At 44.0% G+C, this 22,329-nt stretch overlaps 2 protein-coding genes across 2 annotated transcripts; one reads left to right on the top strand and one right to left on the bottom strand.

Moving 5' to 3' along the window:
- Positions 1-2,163: 2,163 nt before the first annotated feature.
- LOC130053598 (uncharacterized) lies at positions 2,164-2,952 on the top strand. Its single transcript, XM_056160949.1, has one exon. The coding sequence runs from the start codon at positions 2,164-2,166 to the stop codon at positions 2,950-2,952; it is 789 nt and encodes a 262-aa protein (XP_056016924.1).
- Positions 2,953-4,689: 1,737 nt separating this feature from the next.
- Positions 4,690-6,587, bottom strand: LOC130053597 (uncharacterized protein F54H12.2-like). The gene is made up of 3 exons (XM_056160948.1): positions 5,553-6,587; positions 5,202-5,423; positions 4,690-4,878 (listed from the first exon to the last, which is right to left on the bottom strand). The coding sequence occupies exons 1-3, from the start codon at positions 6,585-6,587 to the stop codon at positions 4,690-4,692; spliced, it is 1,446 nt and encodes a 481-aa protein (XP_056016923.1).
- Between the last annotated feature and the right edge of the window lie 15,742 nt (positions 6,588-22,329).

The raw sequence follows: 22,329 nt of genomic DNA, 5'->3' as shown, positions 1-22,329 counted from the left end.
GGTGTTTTCTGAACGTTCGTTATGCACTATGGGCGGCAGTGCTACTACGAGAATGAATGGATATAGCTATGTACTACAATGTATGAACGTGGCCTTACATGACCCTCTCTTTCAAAATGCTCGTCAATTTGTACAACAGATGTCACCGGAGGTCAGAAATGTACATAGTTTTCAACGGATTGCTGATTCATTAGCGGAGAATACCAATACGGGACGTTTACTCATGATTTATTTGTATGCTGAGGAATTGAAACAGAACCTTCCAGACCAGATGAGTGACATTGATCGGATCTTACGCGATTGTCTACAAAAAGGATTCGTGGAACTGATTCGTATGAAAGGAATGGCTGTCGTGTTATAAAACAAGAACGTTTTGGAATTTTTTCATTTTGATCATCATGGCTGAATTGACCAACAACGTTCTTACCGCTGTATTACAGTATTTCAAGGACTACAAAGAATCGGTGAACAACGCTCGTAGCGCTGCATTACAGTGTATCAAGGACTGGAAAGAAAAGCAGCCGTTGAGATATAAATTCGCCATGAAGTTGTTGATCTTTTGGGAATTTCCTATGACCTTATATGAATATTCTGGCGTTTGCAAGCATATAGCCGACAACCTGAACAGAGAGTCTGGATTGATCATGATTTATACCATGGACCAAGAATTTAGACGACGGGAACCTGAGAAGACTGGGGCGATTGTAGCGATTACCGATCACTGGTTGGAAAAGGTGTATAAAAAAACCTAACCGTTTTTCTTTTCCTTTATTCGTGGAGGATGGCCAGCAGTGACAACATCGCAGAAAAAGCGCATAACCATGCATTAGAATGGATCGAGAAAATGCAAGACGATACGGTGTTTCAATTCGTTAAAAATTTTCTGATAGCGGGAGTGTTTCCAATGACTCTGGACGAATATACAGATCTACGGAACCGGATATACATCAATCTCTATAACGATGCGGGATTGATGTTAATTTATGTCCTGGGGGAGGAATTCAAGAAACGCATGCCTGAAAAAACCGCCGAGATTGAAAGTATCACCAAGGACTGGCTTCGAGAAGAATACATAAAGTGTGAAGAACTTAATTCATTTCATTTATTCCCGGAGGATGGCCAGCAGTGACCACATCACAGAGAAAGCGATAGTTTATGTATTGGATTATCTCACAGACATTCATTCTTGGCAGATTGAATTTGTGTTACACTATCTGCGAGAAGAATTATTTCCCATCAGCTTAAAGGACTATCCATGTCTCTGTCAGTATTTGATCGAGAACCGGGTCACCCCGCAAGCCTTAGTATTGATTCATTTAATGGGCCAGGAATTGAAACGAATTCGACCCACAGACAGAGCAGAAATCGAGAAAATCAGACTACAATGTCTTCGAGAGATGTACGTCAAGTTAAACGTGTGACTTTTAATCTGGAACGGAATCAAGTGTATTGGTTACCCGAAGAAGACCGAACAAGTATCTGGATGACTGTAGCCGCTGATCGATTTCGATTTCAACGCAGGATTCGAGAAATGGAAAAAATGTTGGACCCTATTTTAAAAAGACATGTGCATTGGTGTTGTGTGTGGGAGTTATGTATTTGAAATATGTGACATGAATAAAATTGTTTACACGAAAGCTGTGTTTGGTTGAGTCTCTCAGAGAAGGGTTTATTTGTTGAGGAATCCAGAAAAATCCTAAAGGTAGAGTGAAAATCGAATCAAATAAGGTGTTTTCTATCGAATAGACCTTATGAGATGTTTTTAGGGATGTACATGGTCGAGAAATACATTTTTAAAGAGGCAATGAAGAAACATCGAGCCTCGACACGACCTCTTTAACCGCTGTTTCTTTGAAAACTATGCGACGTAGCAAAATAAAAATAAGTTTAACGCATTCGCCGTCTCAGAATCTATCAGATTAAATCTACCATGCACAGATATCGAATGTCTAGAAAAAGACAATGAGAAAAAACTCTCTACTCGAAAGCACAAATCCGCCATTTTGACGGCCACCATCTTGGCTTCGTCTCTGAAGCGAGGGATGTTTTCGAGGAGGTCCGCGCTTTCCTGATATATACCGGCGCACTCGCCAGTTCGCTTCACTGGTGATCCAGCACAGGTTTGAAGGATTTTAAAGAAGAAAGAAGAAAGAAGGAAGAAGAATGGCAGCAAGAAGAGACCCGCTCTACAATTTCCAGACCCTGCTTGGGTTTCGGTACCGGCTGGTAGTGGTGGCTGAGGAACGGGTAGGGGAGAATTGGGTCGTGCGTTCTGAGAACGACCTGAGCACCTTCTCCCCTTTCGACCAGAGTGGGGTCCGTGAGGTCATACTCCGGGTGCGGGCAGAGTATGAAGGGAGGGGACGCCGCCGACGCACCGCTCGAATGTCCACGGCTACGAGACCGCGCCGACGGGCCCCACAGCCACCCTCACCACCACCACCTTACTCCTCGGCGACGCCTACAACACCACCACCAGCGATCCCATCGTCACCAGTGGAATACAGCCCGGTGCCGATGAGCGACTCACCAGCGTCACCGGTGGAGTATTCACCGAGGTCACCGTCCCCCGCACCACCTCCCAGTCCAGCCCAGAGTCCGTCGCTGTTGGTGTCAGACACGTCATCACCACCGAGACCAGCAGCCCCTGCAAGACCCCCACCACCTACCATCCGGTTTGCAGGGAGGACTCCGCCACCGAGACCAACCCACGCACCGGTGGCAACTCATCCCCCGAGGAACCACCCTATGACTGTCCCTGGCTGGGCAGATAGGGCGGTTCCTATCTGGTTTAAGTGCCCTGTCTGCTGGCAAGACAGGGTACACTCCGGTATCACGTGCAGGGGATGTGGGCAGCGCCCAGCTTGCTGCTCGTGTGTGGAAGAGTTACAGGAGCGGCGACACACCCGGGGACGGTGCCCGTTATGCCGGTTTACCGGAACCAGGGAATGAAAAGTCGGTCCTTAGGACCAAACGGCCCTTTTCAGGGCCACCAACTTTTTTGAAAAGACACTTTTTATGGCAAAAATCAAGAAACACACAAGTTTGTTTAAAAAAAAAGTTTTATTAACACAAGTAATAGCTAGAATAAAGCTATAATAAAGTTACATTTTTCTTGACAATGTAAACATGTTTATGATACTGATAAGCAAAGTCACAAATCCATTGTCTATAATGAGTCCAATTGCCTCCGGCTAATCCACATCCAATACGATAAGGAAACGCTAAAGTCTGGTAAGACAAAGTGCCTAATTCCTGTAAACATTGTTGAAACCAAAGTTCACGTTGTTCGTGGGTATCGGCATACACGGGTAAGCGTTGAGTGCCTCTCCCGTAATCCCATTGCGCTAACAAACAGATCACATCAGGATGAGTAGAATGAGGCATAATACACACAGTACCCGGTATTCCTCGATCCGCTGCTATAGCTAAATTTCTCCGTCCTAAAGGTTGTCGGGTCGCATACAGATTAGCCCAAGGAAATCGGTCGGCAATACGTTGACTTAACCCATGAGGTTTCACCGTTAAACAGTTACATTGTTGTACAATAGCATCCACCCAAGGTAGAGATAATACATCTCCTCGTAGATCCGTCACCGACATGCTGGTTGACAGGTCTCACAGGTACACGTTAACCGGGGTTCTTGACTGTAAGGACAATGTTGAAACAGCTGGGGTTTAAACTTTCTCCGAGTCCAGCGCTCTCTAAACTCCTGACAGATCTCACAGGTACAGTCCTTATGTGCTATTTCTTCTTCAGGGATGATGGTACAATGCTGCGGACACTTACACGCTAGCCAGGGTTCTCTAGTGTGACCACAACATTTATAGACAAAGGGACAATAATTCAACTCTGCCATATACTCTATCCACTTATGTTTGGCCAGGATGTTTTCTTTTTTATAATGAAAACAGCCACAAGTTCTCCAAGGTCCTCGGCAATACCCACACACTAGTACATCTTTCTCACCATCCGCGTACCGTTCAAACGACATGATTGAGAAAAATGGTAACAAGTGACCTATGTATATAGTGTTTTTTGATGAGTCATCAACATGACGTCAGCCATCTGAGGTAAGGGGATGTTTTCAAGGACGTCCGCGCTCTCGCCTTTTTAAACGAGCGCAACGTCAAAAATCGGGCATTCCGATTTTTTAAAGGAACCAGAACCATGAGTCGCAGAGTAGGACCAGACCCTACAGTGAATGATTATTTTTACAAATGCGAGGAGGATTGGGACGAAGAGATTGCCCCGCCGGCCTCACGGGAGGCTCTTCCCCCACCACCCATGAGCCAGGATCTGCCCCCGCCAGAAGAAAACTGGGACGCAGAGTTAGAAGTGGTGCAACGGCCTCCGGGGAGATTGTTTTTTAAACACGGGTGGTTGCCTGTTTTTGTGTTTGACCACGAGCAACCCCCGGAGGAGCAGAAAAAGAAGAGAAGAAAGAAGAAGAAGAACAGACAGTGAGAGGGGGACAGAGAAGAGAAGAAGAGAAGGAGAAGAGAAGAGAGAAGAAGAAGAGAAAAGACCAAGAACAGAGAGAGAAAGAAAACAGCCCTTTTCAGGGCTACCCATTCTTTTTGAAAAGACATGGTTGATTACAATGACAAGAAAAAAAAAATTTTTTTTTCCAACGTTTTATTAAACTCCAACTATGAACAATAACAATAACATAGTTTACAATACATTCAGTCTTTGACATTGACAAGTTTGTCCTTGATGGGTTCTCGGTTTTCGGAAGGTCTCTTTAAACCAATCAGCCACAAAACGATCGCGTTGTAAGGCCGTGCCTTTCCAGGGAAGTAACCATTCTTGTACGGTGCTTCTATGGCGATGGCGTTGATGTAAAAAATACACACAGTATTGTCCACAGACATCTGTATTCAAATCTTGATAACAATGGGTGTTATGAATCCAAGTCTCTCCGTGACGTTGAATAAAGTCTTGGATGTCTTTATGGCTGGGAGGTAATCCGTAAGAATCAAAATATTCGACGGTAGGGCTACTCAAATACAAACAGACCCAATGCGCTCCAGGGCGATCGTGAGGGTCTGTATTCACCACGATGGCTTTGTGATGAGGTAACAGCTCAAGTATGACATCTCGAGGATACACACCTGCAAACGCAGGTCCTAAATCTCGTTGTAAAACATCTCTCAATTGCTGAGTATCCATCTCTCTCTTAGTAATCGATACTGACTTCTCGTTGTTTGTTGATTTCTAGCAGATTGTCGAACACGGCATACACCACACAGTTTAAGGTCCTGGCCACGTTGGCGGCAAATTGCACTTCCACTCTCAAGTTCCCCGTCTGTATGAGATGAAATTTATCCGTCTGGGCTTCTTGATCTTTCGTGAAATCCACACACCAGAGGGTGTAACCGTTTTTATACTCTTCCAGGGTAATGTCCGGAGCCCAGTCCTGGCCTAATTTTCCCAAGCCTTTGTACAGACTCAAATACGATCTCAGGTACTGATCGTCGGTGAAATTAGGTTCCAAAGGTCGGGTTTCCATCATTTCTCCATTGATACTGATTTCTAATTTCTTGACTGTCTCATTTTGGAAATGAAAGGGGTTTCTGGTATTATCCCCATTAAAAGCCGCATTGTCCACAAAGCCCAACACGATCAGTTTAGGCATCTGTCCTTGAAACAGATGATCGGTGATTTTAGATTGGGTGCCACTAGGAATGGTGAAGGTTTTCACTTCCACTCGTCTCAATGGATATTTCGCCGTTTGAGTACTCAGTTGCTGATTGATGAGATTAATGATACTCGGCACAGGTTTGACTTTCCTCACCCACAAGATCATACTTTGAATGCCCACTTTCCCACTACTCCCGGCAGCGGTCATCATGTAGAACTGGGGTCGAGCGCGATTGAATCTGAGACGGACATCCAAGCCATTAGGGAGACATTTCTCTTGCTCAAACAAATCCAGATGTAATCGATCCATCAACACGATCTCCTTACTGTCTGTAATCTTCTCGTGACGTTTTCTCAACCCTACATTCTTGGAATCATCCGGATACTCGGGAGTCGGGATGACGGCCGCGATGCTGATTTTGTTATTCACTACTGGAAATTCCACAGGAGTTTGAGCCAGAGCTTCTAATTTGACCTCATCCATATGTCCTGCCGTATCTTTTTCCCACAAGCTACAGGCTCTCATCTGGGTTTCCAGAGTCTTGGGTGCATAAGACAACAATTTCTCCAGATACGCTTTGTAGGGATAAGTATCCGTCCGCGGGGTAATGACTTTTCCATTGAGACTGACATCGATTTCACTGAACAAGGAATGGAGAATGTTATTCACGGGGGTGGAGGTCGAATGGCCTCCTGCGAGATTCGTTCCATTGGCTTTCGTGAATTTACAGACCATCTGGAGATAAGTTTGGGATAAATCCAGATATTCATCTCCTTGTCCTTTGATTTCAAATTCAATCGGAGCCGTATCCGAGTTGAGGGTACTGGAAATGGGGTAATATTCCATCCATTTCGAATCTTCTAAAGTGACGTTGGTCGGGGGCACTTTAAACAGTTCTAAACTGCTGGTGCCACAAGCGCAAGATTCTCTGTGCATCATATTGGAACGATGTGTTACTCAGCGTGAACTGGGATCAAATGTGTTCTGGTCTCCTTCTCACTCCCTTTTTATAGGGTTCTCAGTCGAAAATATCCAGAGAGCGTTTTGGCTTACCCCTTTTCACTAGCTTCCTACCTCCCTTCCTAGATCGCTTCCTAGGTTGCTTCCTAGGTCTCTTATGAGGCCCTCCCCGAGCTAAGATACGTTGTTTTCTTTTAACAAATCCTTTTCCTTCCTGTATTCCCACCTGTTTTCTTTTGAGGGTCGTGGTTCCAGGCTTCCTGAGTATTCCTGTGCGCGCTTTTCTTCCTCGTTTGGATGGGGCTTTTCGAGACCTTCGCCTACGAGCATACCCTGCTGTCTCTTTCAGGGCTTGGGTACCGTGTGTCTTGAGAGCGTCTTTGAGGGATCGTTTATTATCTAACACATCCATCCCTGTTTTAGCAGCAGCCTTTAAGGCACTTTTAGCCCCCGATTTGAGTAAATCGGTGAAAAATCCTTTTCCCTTCTGCTTTTCAGATTCTGGATCATATTCTTCTGTTGGATGGCTTCTACGTCGTCTCCTCTGATAAGAGCGATAAGGGCGGTCGTAATCATAATATCTCTCTTGATAGACAGGACGCTGTTGTGCGGGGGCTCCACCTAATAATCCGCTGATCAGGGGACCCGCCACTTTGCTAGCTATTCCCAACAGGGCTCCAAGCCCGTGACCCTGCTGCCGTATTAAACCTTTATGGTAGTGCATCTTGATGTAAATGAACTTCGTTAGGGGTTACACCCGCTTTTTATACTTTTTACGCCGTCTCTTTCTCTTCTTTCCTTGGCCCGCTTGACCCACAATGGCATTGGCAATCCATGGAATGAGAAACCAGATTCCGTGTCCTTTCTGGCGTCTGACTCCTCGATGGTACTTCATCTTTCAATACACTTTGCGGAAATGAAGTTTGACTAAGGAGCGCCCATTTAAAAAGCCCATAGGACGTCCTAAAGAATTCATGATGTGTACCTCAATGGTATCGAAATATTTCTTACTCAGTTTCAAATATTCGGCTCGAATCGGTTCCCAACGGGCTTGTTGTCGATCGTCGTATTGACCCGTACAGGGGACGACTCTCAATAATTTCAATTTGTTGGTGCCCACCACTTGAGGATCCACAATGTCACAATACACATACATGGCTTTCAGATTGTCGTAGACATCCATGGTCGTGTTCCCCAAGTAATTCACGTTGATCCATTTCGTCATGGTTTCATCGCCCAGGATCATTTTGTCACTATCCAGACCTAACTTGTACGCTAAGGGCGTAGGGAAACGAATGCACATGGGGGTGGATCTCAGTGCTTTCCCATTAAACTGATACTCGACACGATCGTACTCGGGGTGATACACTAAGAGCTGGTTGTTCCCCTCGTCGTTAGGATTCCCTAACTCGGTCCATACTTTCCACAGGGTTCTCCTTAAGGCTGCGTTGATTTCATTGATTAACGCCAAAGGTTGTGTATAAGCTCCGGGTCGGAAGTGAATGCGAATGATATCGAAGGGAAATAAACTATCCCCTCCCGCAAAGAGATGGGACCATGGCGTCAGATCCCAGGGGACCACCACCTCACACCCGGCCATCGTGACTTTACCCATATTCTCTGTCTTAAATCTTTCCCATTTATAAGTGTTGGGATCTTGGACATGTTGCGTATACGGATCTGGAATGAGAACGTCCACATAAGCCTCGCTATCCGATACGTTTTGTAAGTTGGCCGAGTACATCATTTCGGTCAATCCGACTTCCCATTCTCCATCCGTTAAGTCCATGGTGTGTGGCAATAACGTTTTAAATTGAGCAGTCGTATTCGTCGGAAACGATTCCATCGACCCATCACTCAACAGAGTCATGTAAAACCCTTCTCCTCCAGCCATGATGTCTTAAATGAGACCCTGTCTCTGTTTCCTTCTCTATTTATACTCATAACACAATGAACATTTTCATATTTTATTGAACATACAACATAATGTTAATACACAATTTTACATGTCATTCTTCTTGATCGCGGCCACCACCGCAAGTCAACGATTGTAAAAAGGAGTCTTCCAACTCTAGTGTTCGTCTCGGGACTAAGCGTCGTCGCATCACCAGATAGTGTCGGGTTCCCCAGCAATCGGCTACATCATAACCTTCATTGATCATGTCTTTGAAATGTCGGAGACAGTCCTCGGAATTGTCAAACCAAGGACTATCATTTAAGGTCCAATCGGATTCGTCTTGTCGGCCCATCAATCCCCAGAAGGCTTTGACTTTCCAGCGAAACTCTTGATACTTGGTCTTCATGATAACGGCTGACCATCCGTGAGGTATCAGTATACGTTTGTACAAGTACACCGGTTGATCTAACACTTTGTGTTGTTTACAATGCATCAAACACATCTGCTTATCCGCAAACCATGCCGTTTTCTTTCCCTCTTGTTTCCAGGCGTACTGTGTGTTAGCCATGGTGAACTGATCTCTCAGGTGAAGGGGACTCCTGTTTTATACTCGGGCTCGCTAACGTCATTTGTGGACTAGGCATGACGTAGCCTACGAGAGAACTTAAGGTCACCATCCAAAAATCGCGATTGGGATCGCCTAAGGCTAACATGACGACCGAGGTGATAATGATGGTTAAACAGAGGAATAATTGTGCAAAATACACAATTTCTGCTCGAGGGACTTTTTCACCCAAGAAAGTCCACTGGGTGGTCATGGTAGAATGAGATCCGCTTGCGGAATCCATGAATCAAAACTGGGAGGATATCCTTTCCAACGCACTTTGACTTCTGAAATGACTTTTTTTCCCACACGCCGCTTTTTATACCCTAAGATTTCCTCCACTTCATAGACATCATCGTCTTTAATCACTTGTTGTAATTCCTTCTCGTAAAAGGTTCCTTCTAATTCTTCCCCGTGATCATCTTGAATGCGATAGACGTTTCGTCCTGGCACTTTTCTAGAGATGGTAAACAGTTCTTTGGTCCAATTCGGTAAATATCCTTTTTCAAACGTACGTTTGGCTTTACTAATGCGTACACGATCCCCCACTTGCAAGCGACTCGTGGTATCGGCACTCTGTTTTCCATACAAGGTTTTCCATACGGTCAAGACATTCTTGGCATTGACTTGAGCAGGAGCTCGCCGGATACTGCGATGATAGGTATGATTGTAACCATACACCAGATCGGCCAAGACATCGACATACCGTCGTGTTTTATGGCCTGTAAAATACCGCCACATGCGTGCTTTCAGCGTGCGTTGAAAACGTTCCACAATACTGGCTTTGGTTTCGGCATTACGGGTCGTAAAGAAATGAATGGATTTGAAGGCTTGACGAAATTCTTTATTGGTAAATTCTTTTCCTTGATCGGACTGAATGCGCACGGGGCGACGTCCCTCTCGAAAAATCCCTCGTAAGCCTCGTATCATTTCTTTCCCCGTTTTCTGTTTTAAAGGCACGACCCAGGCATATTTAGACAGCACGTCAATGGCACATAATAAAAACGTATACCCATTATTGTCTTGTTTCAAGCTGGAGACATCGGCTAAATCTAATTGCCATTGTTCATCCATATCCGTCACTCGTGTTTGTCGTCGCTTGAATTTCCTCCGTATCGGTTTATGCAAGGTATAGGTATCTTGAGCTTTCACCCATTCTCGAATTTGAGACAGGGTAATCTTGTGTCCTAACTGACGCACTTGACGATACAACGCCTGGACTCCCCCATACCCTGTCTTGGGATCGTAATACAGTCGCTGTAAGATCTGTTCTGGTTTCATGGTAGATTTAACCATTTTCCGATCTCACGTGATGTCTTTTTACCAGCCTCCCTGATATTTTTAGGGGTCATCATTCGTCTGGGAGTTTCATAGAACGATTGGTCAAAACCCGAGATTTCTTGAAATCCGCTCTCATCTTCTTCCTCTAGAGGTCTAGGCGTACTGATTTTCCCTGGTTTGTCCATGGCTTTTATAACATCCCGATTGTTCACATATCCTTTGGGAGCATGAGTCTCTTTTAACGCTTGAGCAAATTCCTCTAATCCCGCGGGGGGATCACGATGTCTTAAGGGTCTTTGTCGCTGGGTTTCGGTCATTAAATCCACAATATTGGAATCGGGAACCCTGCGTCCTCTATAGCTGATTTCTCCTTCTTTATTCCAACTCACCACTTTGGATTTCTTGAGATGATCGAGTAATAAACCTGCTTTCTTTCGACCCGGTTTATTGACGCTTTTGATAATCTGTTCCTCCAAGTCATCGGGTGCTGAGGCGGCTGAGGGTGGTGAGGCGCCACTGGCTGCACTGTTTGGGGAGGACCGAGTCACTGTGGTGGGATGTCGAGCTTGTTGTAAATATTGACGATAGCGATGAAGTTGATGACCGTACAACCCCACTTTTTCTTTCTCGGTCAAATCATCTCGATGTTCAATCTCGTCCAAATCACTGCGTAAACCAATAGTCGAGGTAAATTCGGGAGGTTTAGGTAATTTGCCTTTTAATTCGTTGAGCATCGCTTCCGGTACCAACACCATTTTTCGACTCATGATTTCTTACAAATCTTGCCACACACAAACGAACCCAATCCTTTTTGCTGGATGAGTATACCTCGTCGTTTTTTCACGGGTTGAGGTCGGACTAAGCGTCTTAAGATGTGTTTCTTTCGACCCAGTTGTCGCTTCTGAGTAGGGGTGAGAGAAATCACCCCTTTTAATAGATTGTACACAATCTCACAAATCTTTAAAATGCACTCATTGGAACAATGTTTCAACACCTCTGTCTTTAATTTGCTGGAATAGTGAGGAGCCGCTAACGTCTGCAAGAGCGGTAAATGAGGTCGTAATCGACATTCACACTTCTTCGTATGAGCCATGGTAATGAAGGGTGGGGCACCTTCCCCCTCCTTTTTATACCTAGTCCAGGACAATGGCACTCGGATGTTTAGGATCAAAACGCTTGTGATGGACGGTCTCTTCGTGACGATTGCGGTTCTCTCTCGCATTGAAGACCAGAGGGCAAAATTTACATTTATATTTCTTTTGCACCTGAACCGGTGTTGAGGTGGTTAAGGGTTGAAATTTCATGCTTCCAAAGGTATGAGCAAAACTCGGTAGAGCAGTATCACTGGTTCTGGAACTTCCTATAGGCCCATGCATGGGTCGTTCCATTTTCTTTTGAGCTAATCCGGCTTTCAGATTGGCTAACGTTTTAGTGGCCTTGGGGGGAGTGGCCTTGGGAAACGGCATCTTCACAATGAGAGGGGTTTTCTTTGGAGCCCAATTGGGAAACGGATTCTTCATCCTGAGAGGTGTCTTCTTAGGTGTCTTCTTAGGGGACTTCTTAGGGGATTTCTTAGGTGTCTTCTTAGGTAAGCGAATAATGAGTTTAGGAATTCTCTGAGGGGATTTTTTAGCTTTCTTAGCCCGTGGTTTCTTGGTTTTCTTGGGTTGTCCCCCACGGGGCTTACGGCCTGTTTCCCATTTGAATAAATGACGGATAATGGTCCCTCCTAAGAATCCGGCACCTCCTCGTTTCAAAATGGCTTTTTTACGCTCTTCTTCATTGGACTTCTTATCGGCAATGACACTCAAGTCTTGGCGATGGGATTGAATGAACCGCTGAGTGATTTTATTGCCTGGTAAGACCCCTCGCAATAAATTTCGAGCTCCCATCGCAAACCAGTTGAGTAAGGCTCTACGTCCTAATTCAATGAGATGGCTCCGTTGAACGGGATCCCGTTCCCGTTGTAAACGGCGTAACGTTTTGACTAATTTACTCTTCGCGGAAGGTCTACCCATGATGAAGACTGTCTTTCAAATGATACACCTGCCCATGATGTGACATTATTTATACTCTCGGGGGCATATGCACAGCCAAGTTGGTAAAGAGTTGACTTCTTAATCTTAAATCGTCCGACGTCTGAGGACTCAAGTCCACTAGTAAATACCCGTGAGGTACACGGGTGGCGTCCTCATAGGCTGGAAGTAAATGCGGCATTTGTAATTGCCGACTTAACACCCCAATCTGAGATTTATCTCGAGGATTTTTAAACAGCACAAGATAGTGAGCATTCAGACTGATGGTACGATGTTGTACTGCTCGATCAAACAGATTTTGTGTGATATAAATGACACTGGTATTTCGATGATGCGCTTTGCGCGTAAACCAGTCGACAATCGATTCGATGGCTTTACCTCCCATCATATCATCAAAAATGAGTAGATGACGCGTACTGAGATCCGCCACTATCTGCTCATCGTCTTGAGGTATATTGCGGATAAAAGTGACCTTGTCCTGTAAGGATTCGTAAGCCGGTTGCCATTCTCGATAACACCATACTATTTTTTCGGGGGGTGGTGATATCCACTGCGTATTTTGTACCAGTTGCTTCACAAATTCTGTTTTACCCGATTTAGAGGGTCCGGCCACCACCATGGTAAATTCATGTTTCAACTGAAAAGGCTCAAGTGTCTCGTAGGTATACATCTTGATAAATGACACAAGTTCAGGAAAATCATATCTATTTATTAACAAATAAAAATACGTACAGCTTGCTCAACACTATGTCTACAAATAGGACATTGTTTCAGTCCCGTAGCACATATAGCACAAGTACATAAATGACCACAAGGTAAAAAAGCTATTCTCAAGTCTCTTTCTAAACACAGATGACATTTCTCCGTCGTCGTAGCCGGATTCTCCACACTGTCTACAGACAAGTCTCCCCAATCCTTCCCTGTGTCTCGCATTCGGCTAACGGCGTCGAACATTTGGCGTACCCATTGTTTGCCCTTATTACACTTCAGGTAAGGACAGTGAGGATACCAATAAGCATGTTGTATCCAAGGATTGTCGACAGCTCCCCAATGGTGAAGTCCAAAGTTGCAATAAAAACAGCACGTGTTATCCCCGTACCCTTTGTAAAAGTACCCCGCTTCTGCAATGGTAGGTAATAGCTTCTGCAAGTGTTCGGGAGCATTTTCAAACGACGCTACTCGATCTGACAGTAGAGCATAACGTGGTGTACCCGGGTTATGTAGTGATTCGTAGTCCGTCATTTTTACCGACTGATGGTTTTCTCTAGCATGTCCTTTTTAATACCCGTAAGGCAGCGTGTCATAGTCATGAATACGTTGACGTTTATCATACACCATGCGGTATTTCTTCACCAGAGGAATGGTTCGCACATCATGTTGGCGGGTTCGTTGAATAAAGTGCGGATAGCGGACATGGACTTCTTCTTCTTCTCCTTTTAACATTTTTTCCAACGTATCGAGAGACACGACTCTAGAGGCACGATAATTGAGTGTCAATCCTTTGACTTTGCAGACAGATTTTCCATTCTGGGTCTCGTACGCATAATTTTTGGGCCCGCCCGACATGTACTTGATGATACGATCTCCACCAAATTCATCGGTCCAGCCGCCTAAACTGTTGATAATGGTCGGATTGAACTGGGTCTCGTCGTGCTGATAGATGATACTATCCGTGTCAAAGTATAAGACACGCTCTCCCAAAGGCTGTAACGTCTCGTACAAATGTAAACGAGCATGAGCTGTTGTAAAACACGCCAGCACCACGTTTCCAAAGGGGCAGTCTTCTAAAAATTCTTCTTTCTCCTGATAATTGATCAGCATCATATCACATTCGGGGCGTTCACGATTTTCTAAGAGTTCGATGCCTTTGACTTCTAAAGTGGCATCTTGTAATTTCTGTTGTAATTCTTCTTCTTCCGTGAGATACAGGGATTTGGGTAATTGTAATCGTTGAGCAAATTTTCCCCACAAGCAATTTAAAAAGAGTTTGGCAATGGTTCTTCGGACCGGATTTTTCTGGATGTCGGCCGGGTTCATGGCAATGCCTTCTCGTTGCTGAATTTCCTCAATGTAATGTTGCTGCTGTTGGGCTGTTTGACAATCCTCGGGGAATCCGGAAGCTTCTTGTTTAATTTTCAAAAAGGTGTTGATATACGCTCGAAATAAGTGGTCACTGGTTTTCTCAAAATGCCAAACTTCGTAAATGCGGTCGAGACGATAACCCAGATCTAATGCTTTGTGAAGTTCGGTGGTCACCCAGGTGCCAGTGAGACTGCGTTCAGAATCGGTGTGCTGGCACCGCTCGTCGGGTCCTAAGTTGCGCTGTTCCGCACAGGTGCGGCATAAGGGAAAGAGTAATTTACCCCCGGTCTTGTAAGGTAATACGGGGTGATACAGCTCTCGGGGTGGTAAGACACGACAACGAATGAGCCCGAAATAGTCTCTGACATCGGTGAAATGGCTGGTGATGACTTGGGGATGTTGGAGGGGAAATGGCTTGTATTTCAACACGTACGGGTACAGGGAACAGACATCCACGTATCGCATATCCCCTTCCTCACAATACAGTCGTGTAGCATTGGTCCGCCCTCCGTACAAAGCGTCACGGGGATTCAAAGGATCTTGTATATCGACTCCTTGTAAAAATTCCTGTAAGTCGGGATTGGTCTGGGTCTGACGATCAAACTCGTGTTCCCATATGCTCACGACTGTATAGTCTTGGTCTTCTAAAACACTGGCTCGTTTTAAGGTGTCCAGGTAGAGGTCTTGATACGTATGCTGAACACGATGAGGATGCATGTCAGTCAACAGATTCGGGAAACAGGTGGGACAGCCGTGCCAGTAACAGCCATAGAATTCGTACACGATACGAGATTCCTCATCATACCCATCTACTGTATAGGGTCCAAGCGTGACTTCGCCCCCATTTCTAGCATGTCGTATGCAGTGATGTTGATGTTCTAGCCAGGCGAGCCATCGACAAGCTTTAGCTGAATATCGTCGTGCTGGCCGGTAGCCCATATTGGGAATGATGGCGATGGTATTTTCAACCATGAATCCTCGTCGGTAGGCTAAATTAGCTGTGCTGGCAAACGTGATGGATTCTTGAAAGGGGTCTACTTCCACCAGATCAAACAGGGTGGACTTGAAATGGGCACAACACCGGCGTAAAATATCCACGTCCGAGATGCAGTAAGCTAAGAATTCTTTCTGGAAATCAAAGACTTTGCCCTCTTGTTGATGGTACCAAGTATAGAAGGCTTCACGATTGGCGGTGGACATATCGTCAGGATTGTAGAAATGAGCGGCCGGGTAAGGACCCACATACTGCTGGTTCTCTGTCGTGTTGAAAAATGCGGGAAATATCCTTTTTTCAATTCCGTTAATCCGAAAGCAGAGGGCATCTTGGCAAGAGCAAAGGGTAGAAAGTTGTAAGAATCGATGAATCTCAACCCCAAGACTTGCATGGATAAGATTTTACTGCCGTTCAGGATGACGGTGGGTTTGATACACGCCGTGTGAACCAGGTAATTCAAAATAAACTGCCCATCGTATCCTTTGAAATTGTGGGCAATGATGGTGGCTTCATCGTGTTTGAGTTCCACATGGCCTTGCTCATCGGTCTCGCTCTGTAAGAGCCATTCCATAAACTGTTTTAACGTGTCGGGTCCTTGAAATAGGAAGCGGCGTTGTGATCCGAATCCTTCACAATGAGAACAGGGCTTGTCGATATCCACACTGTCGCAATGTTGACACACACGTTCTGCCACGCATAAATTGGGGATGTGAATACCGTTTTCCTGACTGCATTCGAAATCGTAATAAATGTATATTTTCAACTCCTCTTCTTTTTCTTTCTTAGGTTTGGGTTTCGTCTGTACAAAGCAGTGATGAGGCATGGTGACGACTTTGTGACAGATGCAGCATTCGGTTTTTCCCCCACACGCGTGGCGTTTTAATAATTGCTTGGACATCCATTTCTGACACTGGTTACAGCGCCCCATTAAACTGCAGACCGTGGTCGTTGTATTACTGCTGTAGGGTTTTAAATGGTTCTGGTAACAAGCTGCATTTCTGAAAAATCCCTTACAATGAGGGCAATTCGTCTGAGTCCCGTCCGGGGTACAGGGGGTATCGGCTAAACAAAATGAGCATCGATGAGGACAGACAGTCCGATGATCTTCAATGTGACTGTAGCCAACATCGCAATAATCGCAATAGTATTTGTTTTCCGTCACTCCAGCCATAGACACAATGGCATCGTAATGCTCGTTATCCAGCAGGATATTCAAACAAGTCCCGTGCCCCGGTCCTTTGTAAATAGGTTCCAGTCGTAAACGAGTTGTATTCGTTTTGAATTGAAATATTTTCAATCGATACTGTGGGGCGAGCGCGTGCTGTAATTGCTCCCATTCACGTGGCCCACACGGCTGGTTCATAACACACCCAGCTTGTTCCATCAAGGCTATCGCTTCTCGTTTCTGGTCGAGAGTTTTGAAATCCCCTTTTCTCATGCGTAACCATTTCGTTTCCCATGCCGGGTCGTTTGATTTCTGGCTGTGTAGACGTGCTACCACAATAGCCCGGGACAAGCAGAGAGAATCCTCAGGATTTTGAATGCGAACGATCGCTCTCTTGGAGTTTTTGAATTTCTCCTTATCCACGTGTAGATGTTTTTTCTTAGTGCACCCGCTGCCTTGTGGATATTTGACATGGAAAAAATCCATCTGCACTGCCCCGTCGGTGATTAGGAATTCCTTTTTAGATTGCTGGACGGATTCTATTTTGTTCAGAATTTTGTCCTCGTTGAGCTGATTGGACTGCGTAAATTCGTACCAAATAGCTGAATCCAGAGACGGGTGCCGAATATTTAAACGTAGATAATCATTGGGATTGCACTGCATTTCCTGTTTCACATTTTTTAACATATCCCGGAAGAGCCGACGAATGAAGGCTGTATTTTCTTTCTCTGGAATAGGTTTGAAGGCAACATTGTAGACATTTTCCTTGACTTTAAATTTCCGTGATTGACGTCCTCGTTCCAGTTGAATTTTGTAATAATCCGAAATGAGTTTCTTTTTCCCCCCTCCCCGCTGTAAATACTGTAGTCGCTGTTGATTCTCTCTGCGGAGTTGTAATTCACGCTGCCGTTGTCTGTTCAGCTGATCATTCAAAAATCTCAATCGCTGTTCAATATAACTCCGTGGAAGTCCACTAGGTAACTTGTCTGACATGATGTCGAAAGTGATAACGCGAATTGTGTATTGCGTTTATATACTTATTGTGACGTCATAGAAAAGCAGGTTTTTTCACAACGTCAATAACACTCTAAATTAATTAAATTGTTCTTTAATAAACATGTCAACTTAAAACCTTGTGTTATTCATTAGATTTAATACACAGGATTTCACTGGATTTCACTGGATTTTATTTTCAGAAAAATAGCAGGAACTCATTCCAGGAACTCAAAGCGAAAGTACCGCATGCTAAAATTAGACCAGCGGCCATAGGCCACTCTATTCACCGGGTCCTACAACCCCTGCTGGGGTTGACCCCGTCCTAGATATTGAACCACTCCGTTGACCCCAACACCGCTTGACCAATCAAAAGCCGCCCTTGCTTGACCTCATTTGCATAAAAAGTGCACTCAGTTGAACTCCCTATCGGGAGGCGTTATACTACTCAGGTCAGACAGTCACCGTACAGTGGCGCCACCGGCAATATGATCAGAGCCTCTACCGTAATTAGACTGGGCGCTAAAATATCTGGTAGTTCACAGTCTGCTCATCAAGCCGATGGGTTATCACCCCTAGCTGTAATTGGAGAAACCAGACCCACCTTTGCTCGAGAAGGTCACACTTTGTTTTTCGAAGGCCTTGTGGTTGAGAATCTTGATAACAAAATTCTAGCGGGCATCCCGTATTTGGAAGAAATGACGTATCTATCCTCCCGTCTAGTCGTGTAGTCATTTTAGGCAATAATTTTACGTTTATGTACGAATCATCTCCTCACCAAACCAATTCACACAATACTCGTAGAGCCTACATTATGCGTAACCGAAGTAATTGATTGATTGATTTTTTACGGCGTTTTGACAGGCATTTTACGACGGTTAACTAATTGAATCATGTTTGGTTGTGACGGACCCCAGTGAGCCTACTCTTTTTCGAACACCAGGGAAGAACCTACAGCGTTGTGTCCAGGTGATTTTATAGAAATTGACTTGCCAACTGACATGGTGTCGTCTGATAATACTTTCTCTGTGGAACCTCACATAGTCACAGAACGATCAGCCTCATGGCCAGAAACATGCTTACTCTCAAGTGTCTCGGGAAAGCTACGCATTCCTAATCTCACCTCAGCTCCTCGTGTGCTGAGACGCAACGAACATTTTTTGTAAAGTACGCTGAAAATTTGTGCCTGACCGATCAACTAGTGCAGAAGCAGAGATTGCTCCCAATTTTTTTACCACACGTAAATCCGATCCGTTGCATTCTAATACGGTCCGATTAGACACTGATACTTTGCTCCCAGAGGATATCAGGATTAGATTCAAAGATATATTACGCAAATACGACAATGTTTTCAACCCGCATTTCAGTGGCTATAATGATGCTGTTGACCCACTTGAATCCAGGGTGAATATGGGCCCATACAACCTCCCCAAAGGAAAGACAGAGTTCTACACATCTTTCCTTTTTAAGAAACCTAACGGAGAGTTCAGGCTCGTTATCGCATTTGCTGACGTAGGTCGTTATAGCAAACACCAACCCTCACAAATACCCGATGTTGACTCTAATCTCAGACAAATTACACAGTGGGACTACATAGTGATCTTTGATCTTACCAAGTCCTTTTATGAATACCGCGGCGTGGTAACTCCATTCCGGGGGGTACAAGTTTATGTCAGAAGCGCCATGGGTATACCCGGCTCGGAGACTTACTTGCCGTGTTTTAGGCCATTTAGTACAAGAAAGAATATCGCAGATGACTTATATTGTGGTGGTCATACTCCATAAGAACTACTCAATAACTGGGAAAGAGTTATTGATGCTCTACAAAAGTCTAACCCCCAACCTTTCGGTTTCAAAACAAGCAACAATTCTAGGTTGGCTTTGGCAACTTTGGACAATTCAGGCTACCCTTTACCAGATAGCTGCATTATCTAGCTGCCACCACCCCAACCCACCCCCACCCCCCCAAAAAAAACTGCTGTGACACGGGACCTCGGTTTTTGCGGTCTCATACGAAGGACAGCCCCATTTAGTCGCCCTCTACGACAAGCAAGGGATACTGAGGACCTATTCTAACCCGGATCCCCACGGGACGTGTCTGCATTAAGATAATTTATTGGAGCTTATAAAGTCTTATCAAGGGTGATCAAGAACACGTCTGACTTCCTGTCAAAGCTCGAAGACACCATTGCTGGGTATGACGCCAAGGACCTCATTATTTGGACTGGTGACCTTCATTCAACAATTGTAAGGGCCTAAGAAGCTTTATCTACGCACAAAGCGATTACTTTACCTAGACCTAGTTACCAGTTGTGGATCGTTACAAAGGGCGCCTTGAGAAAATTGCGTCTAGGTGCTACTTTATATGCAGTGAGGAACGGAAATCTCCTTTTTGCCGGTTTTTCCAGTGCAAAACTCATACCCAATTAAAGCAATGGTTACCATGTGAGGTCGAAGTCCTTTCCATCGCTGCAACCATCAAGCATTACAATCCGTTTATCATTCAATCCCGACTTCCAGCTTGCATCCTCACAGACAGCATACCTTGCGTCCAGGTATATGAGAAGCTATGTAGAGGAGAATTCTCAGCTAGCCCAAAGTATCCAACTTCTTAGCAACAGCACGTTGCTTCCAGGTGTCCATTAGACATGTGTCTGGTCAAGCCATCCTACCATCTGACTTTTCAAGTCGTAATGCCCCAGATTGCGACAATCCATCCTGTCAAATATGCACCTTCATACATCTCAAAGAGGACTCAGTTGACAACCCAAGATGTCCGCAACGGCAAGGTGAAACTGCCCTTTACAAGCCGAGGGGCATGGTTGTCCATTCATGCAAGCTGAATGCTCCGACATCCGTCCTACGATTGCACACGCCCTCCCAAGAAACTTACAAATATCAGATATGTCAAACGGTACCTCAATGTATGTACTTTAGCTTGTTAGTTGTCAAAAGGCATTTACTCTTCACACCATGCCGGGGCTGTATAGTGGTGCCCCAACAAGTCCTCGATGGATTACTTACAGCACTAGATGCCTAGATGGTCGAGCGGTCTAGCGCGCTGGTTACATGCTGCTAGGAGATTTGGTTCCGCAGGTCGTGAGTTCAACCCCGGGTAGGGGCGGAAGTGGGTATCCACATAAAGTGAAATTTCCTGTGCTTTATATATATATATATATATATATATATATATATATATATATATCCAAATTGTGTTTTTAAAAAAAATACTATTTTAAAATGTAACGCCTGAGGATTATAAAATGAAAGCGCTTGCGTTAAATTTTTAACTTTGTGTACTGTTTATTCTATTTCTTTTAATATATATATATATATATATATATATATATATATATATATATATATATATAGTATGTGTGTGTTCGCTTCCTGGTGTGAAGTAGTGGGTTTTCTAACACTCAAAAATATTTACACAGTACATGTAAGACATGATCAGTTATGACAAGAGGGGGGGGGGGGGGGGGGTGTCAATAAAACGGATTGAATCGTTTTTATTTTGTTCATGTCACCTAATGTGTTTTTTTTCTTTCAATGTTTTTTCGTTTTTTGGGGTTTTTTTTTTGGCCATTGAGAATATTTTACGATCGATACAAAACACAATCAGGGGTTGTATGTAACGCCGTGCTGCAGGCTGTTTCACTTTTTCGAGACGATAACTATAGGTTAAATAATGAAAATGACAGGTCTGTTCCCTCGATCGTATAACTAATTACGTCACATATGAATTCATTGTTTTCAAATTTTGAAGAATTTGACAACATCTGTGTCACTTCCATAATATTTTACAATTTTTGAGATTTCCAGTTCTTATGCATGCACATTACGTCACGCGGCGTAGGAACACCTACTCTGGGTGTGATTCGTATGAGTGATATCCACTGGATAAAGGGATAAATATGTGATAAAATAAGATACCATGTTTATTATATTAAATGCAAAAGGCAGTTCTCTCCCGATTAGCCGGAAAAAATTCGAGTCCATCACTACATGTATTATAGGTATAGATGAACTCCCAAGTAGTTTGAACGTTGGGTTATCATTAGTTGATTTGACATTCAATCTTGACTAATTTTCCTAGCTGTATTTGTAATATACATACACTTAAGATTAAGAGAGATTTTCCATGAATATCATAATGCAACTTGTACTGATTCAATGAAATTATATACATATACATAATGTATATGCAAGCACTAATATATTAATCTATTTGTTTCTTCATTTTTAAACTTCTTATCCGTCTGTGACAGTTTTTATTCCTTAATTCAATTTATTTGTAATATCATATTTCGAAACTTTGCAAATTTCTCTGAAATCGACACGTTGTGAATCGATATTAATAGAATATTACTGTCAATTATATGCATATGCGTACTTGTACAAGTTTGATAAGGAAGTGATTCTATACATTAATGTATCTACATGTATGGAAGACCAGTCGAGATATATTGTCGTTTTTCTCATCTAAATGTAATTTGGTGAGTTTAACTAATTAGTAAATGTAACATTCTCCGTTTCAATTTAAAATTATTTTTTTCGAAATTTCGAGGCAATGAGTTGTATGTGTCAATTAATTAAAATCACGCTTATGAACAATACGTGGTCTCTTTTGTCCAGCGCCTCAACGAGTGCAGGGGTATTGATTTGG

Source organism: Ostrea edulis, chromosome 3 (assembly GCF_947568905.1).
Source record: "Ostrea edulis chromosome 3, xbOstEdul1.1, whole genome shotgun sequence".
Lineage (NCBI taxonomy): Eukaryota > Metazoa > Mollusca > Bivalvia > Ostreida > Ostreidae > Ostrea > Ostrea edulis.
This window is presented reverse-complemented; position numbering and strand designations above follow the sequence as displayed.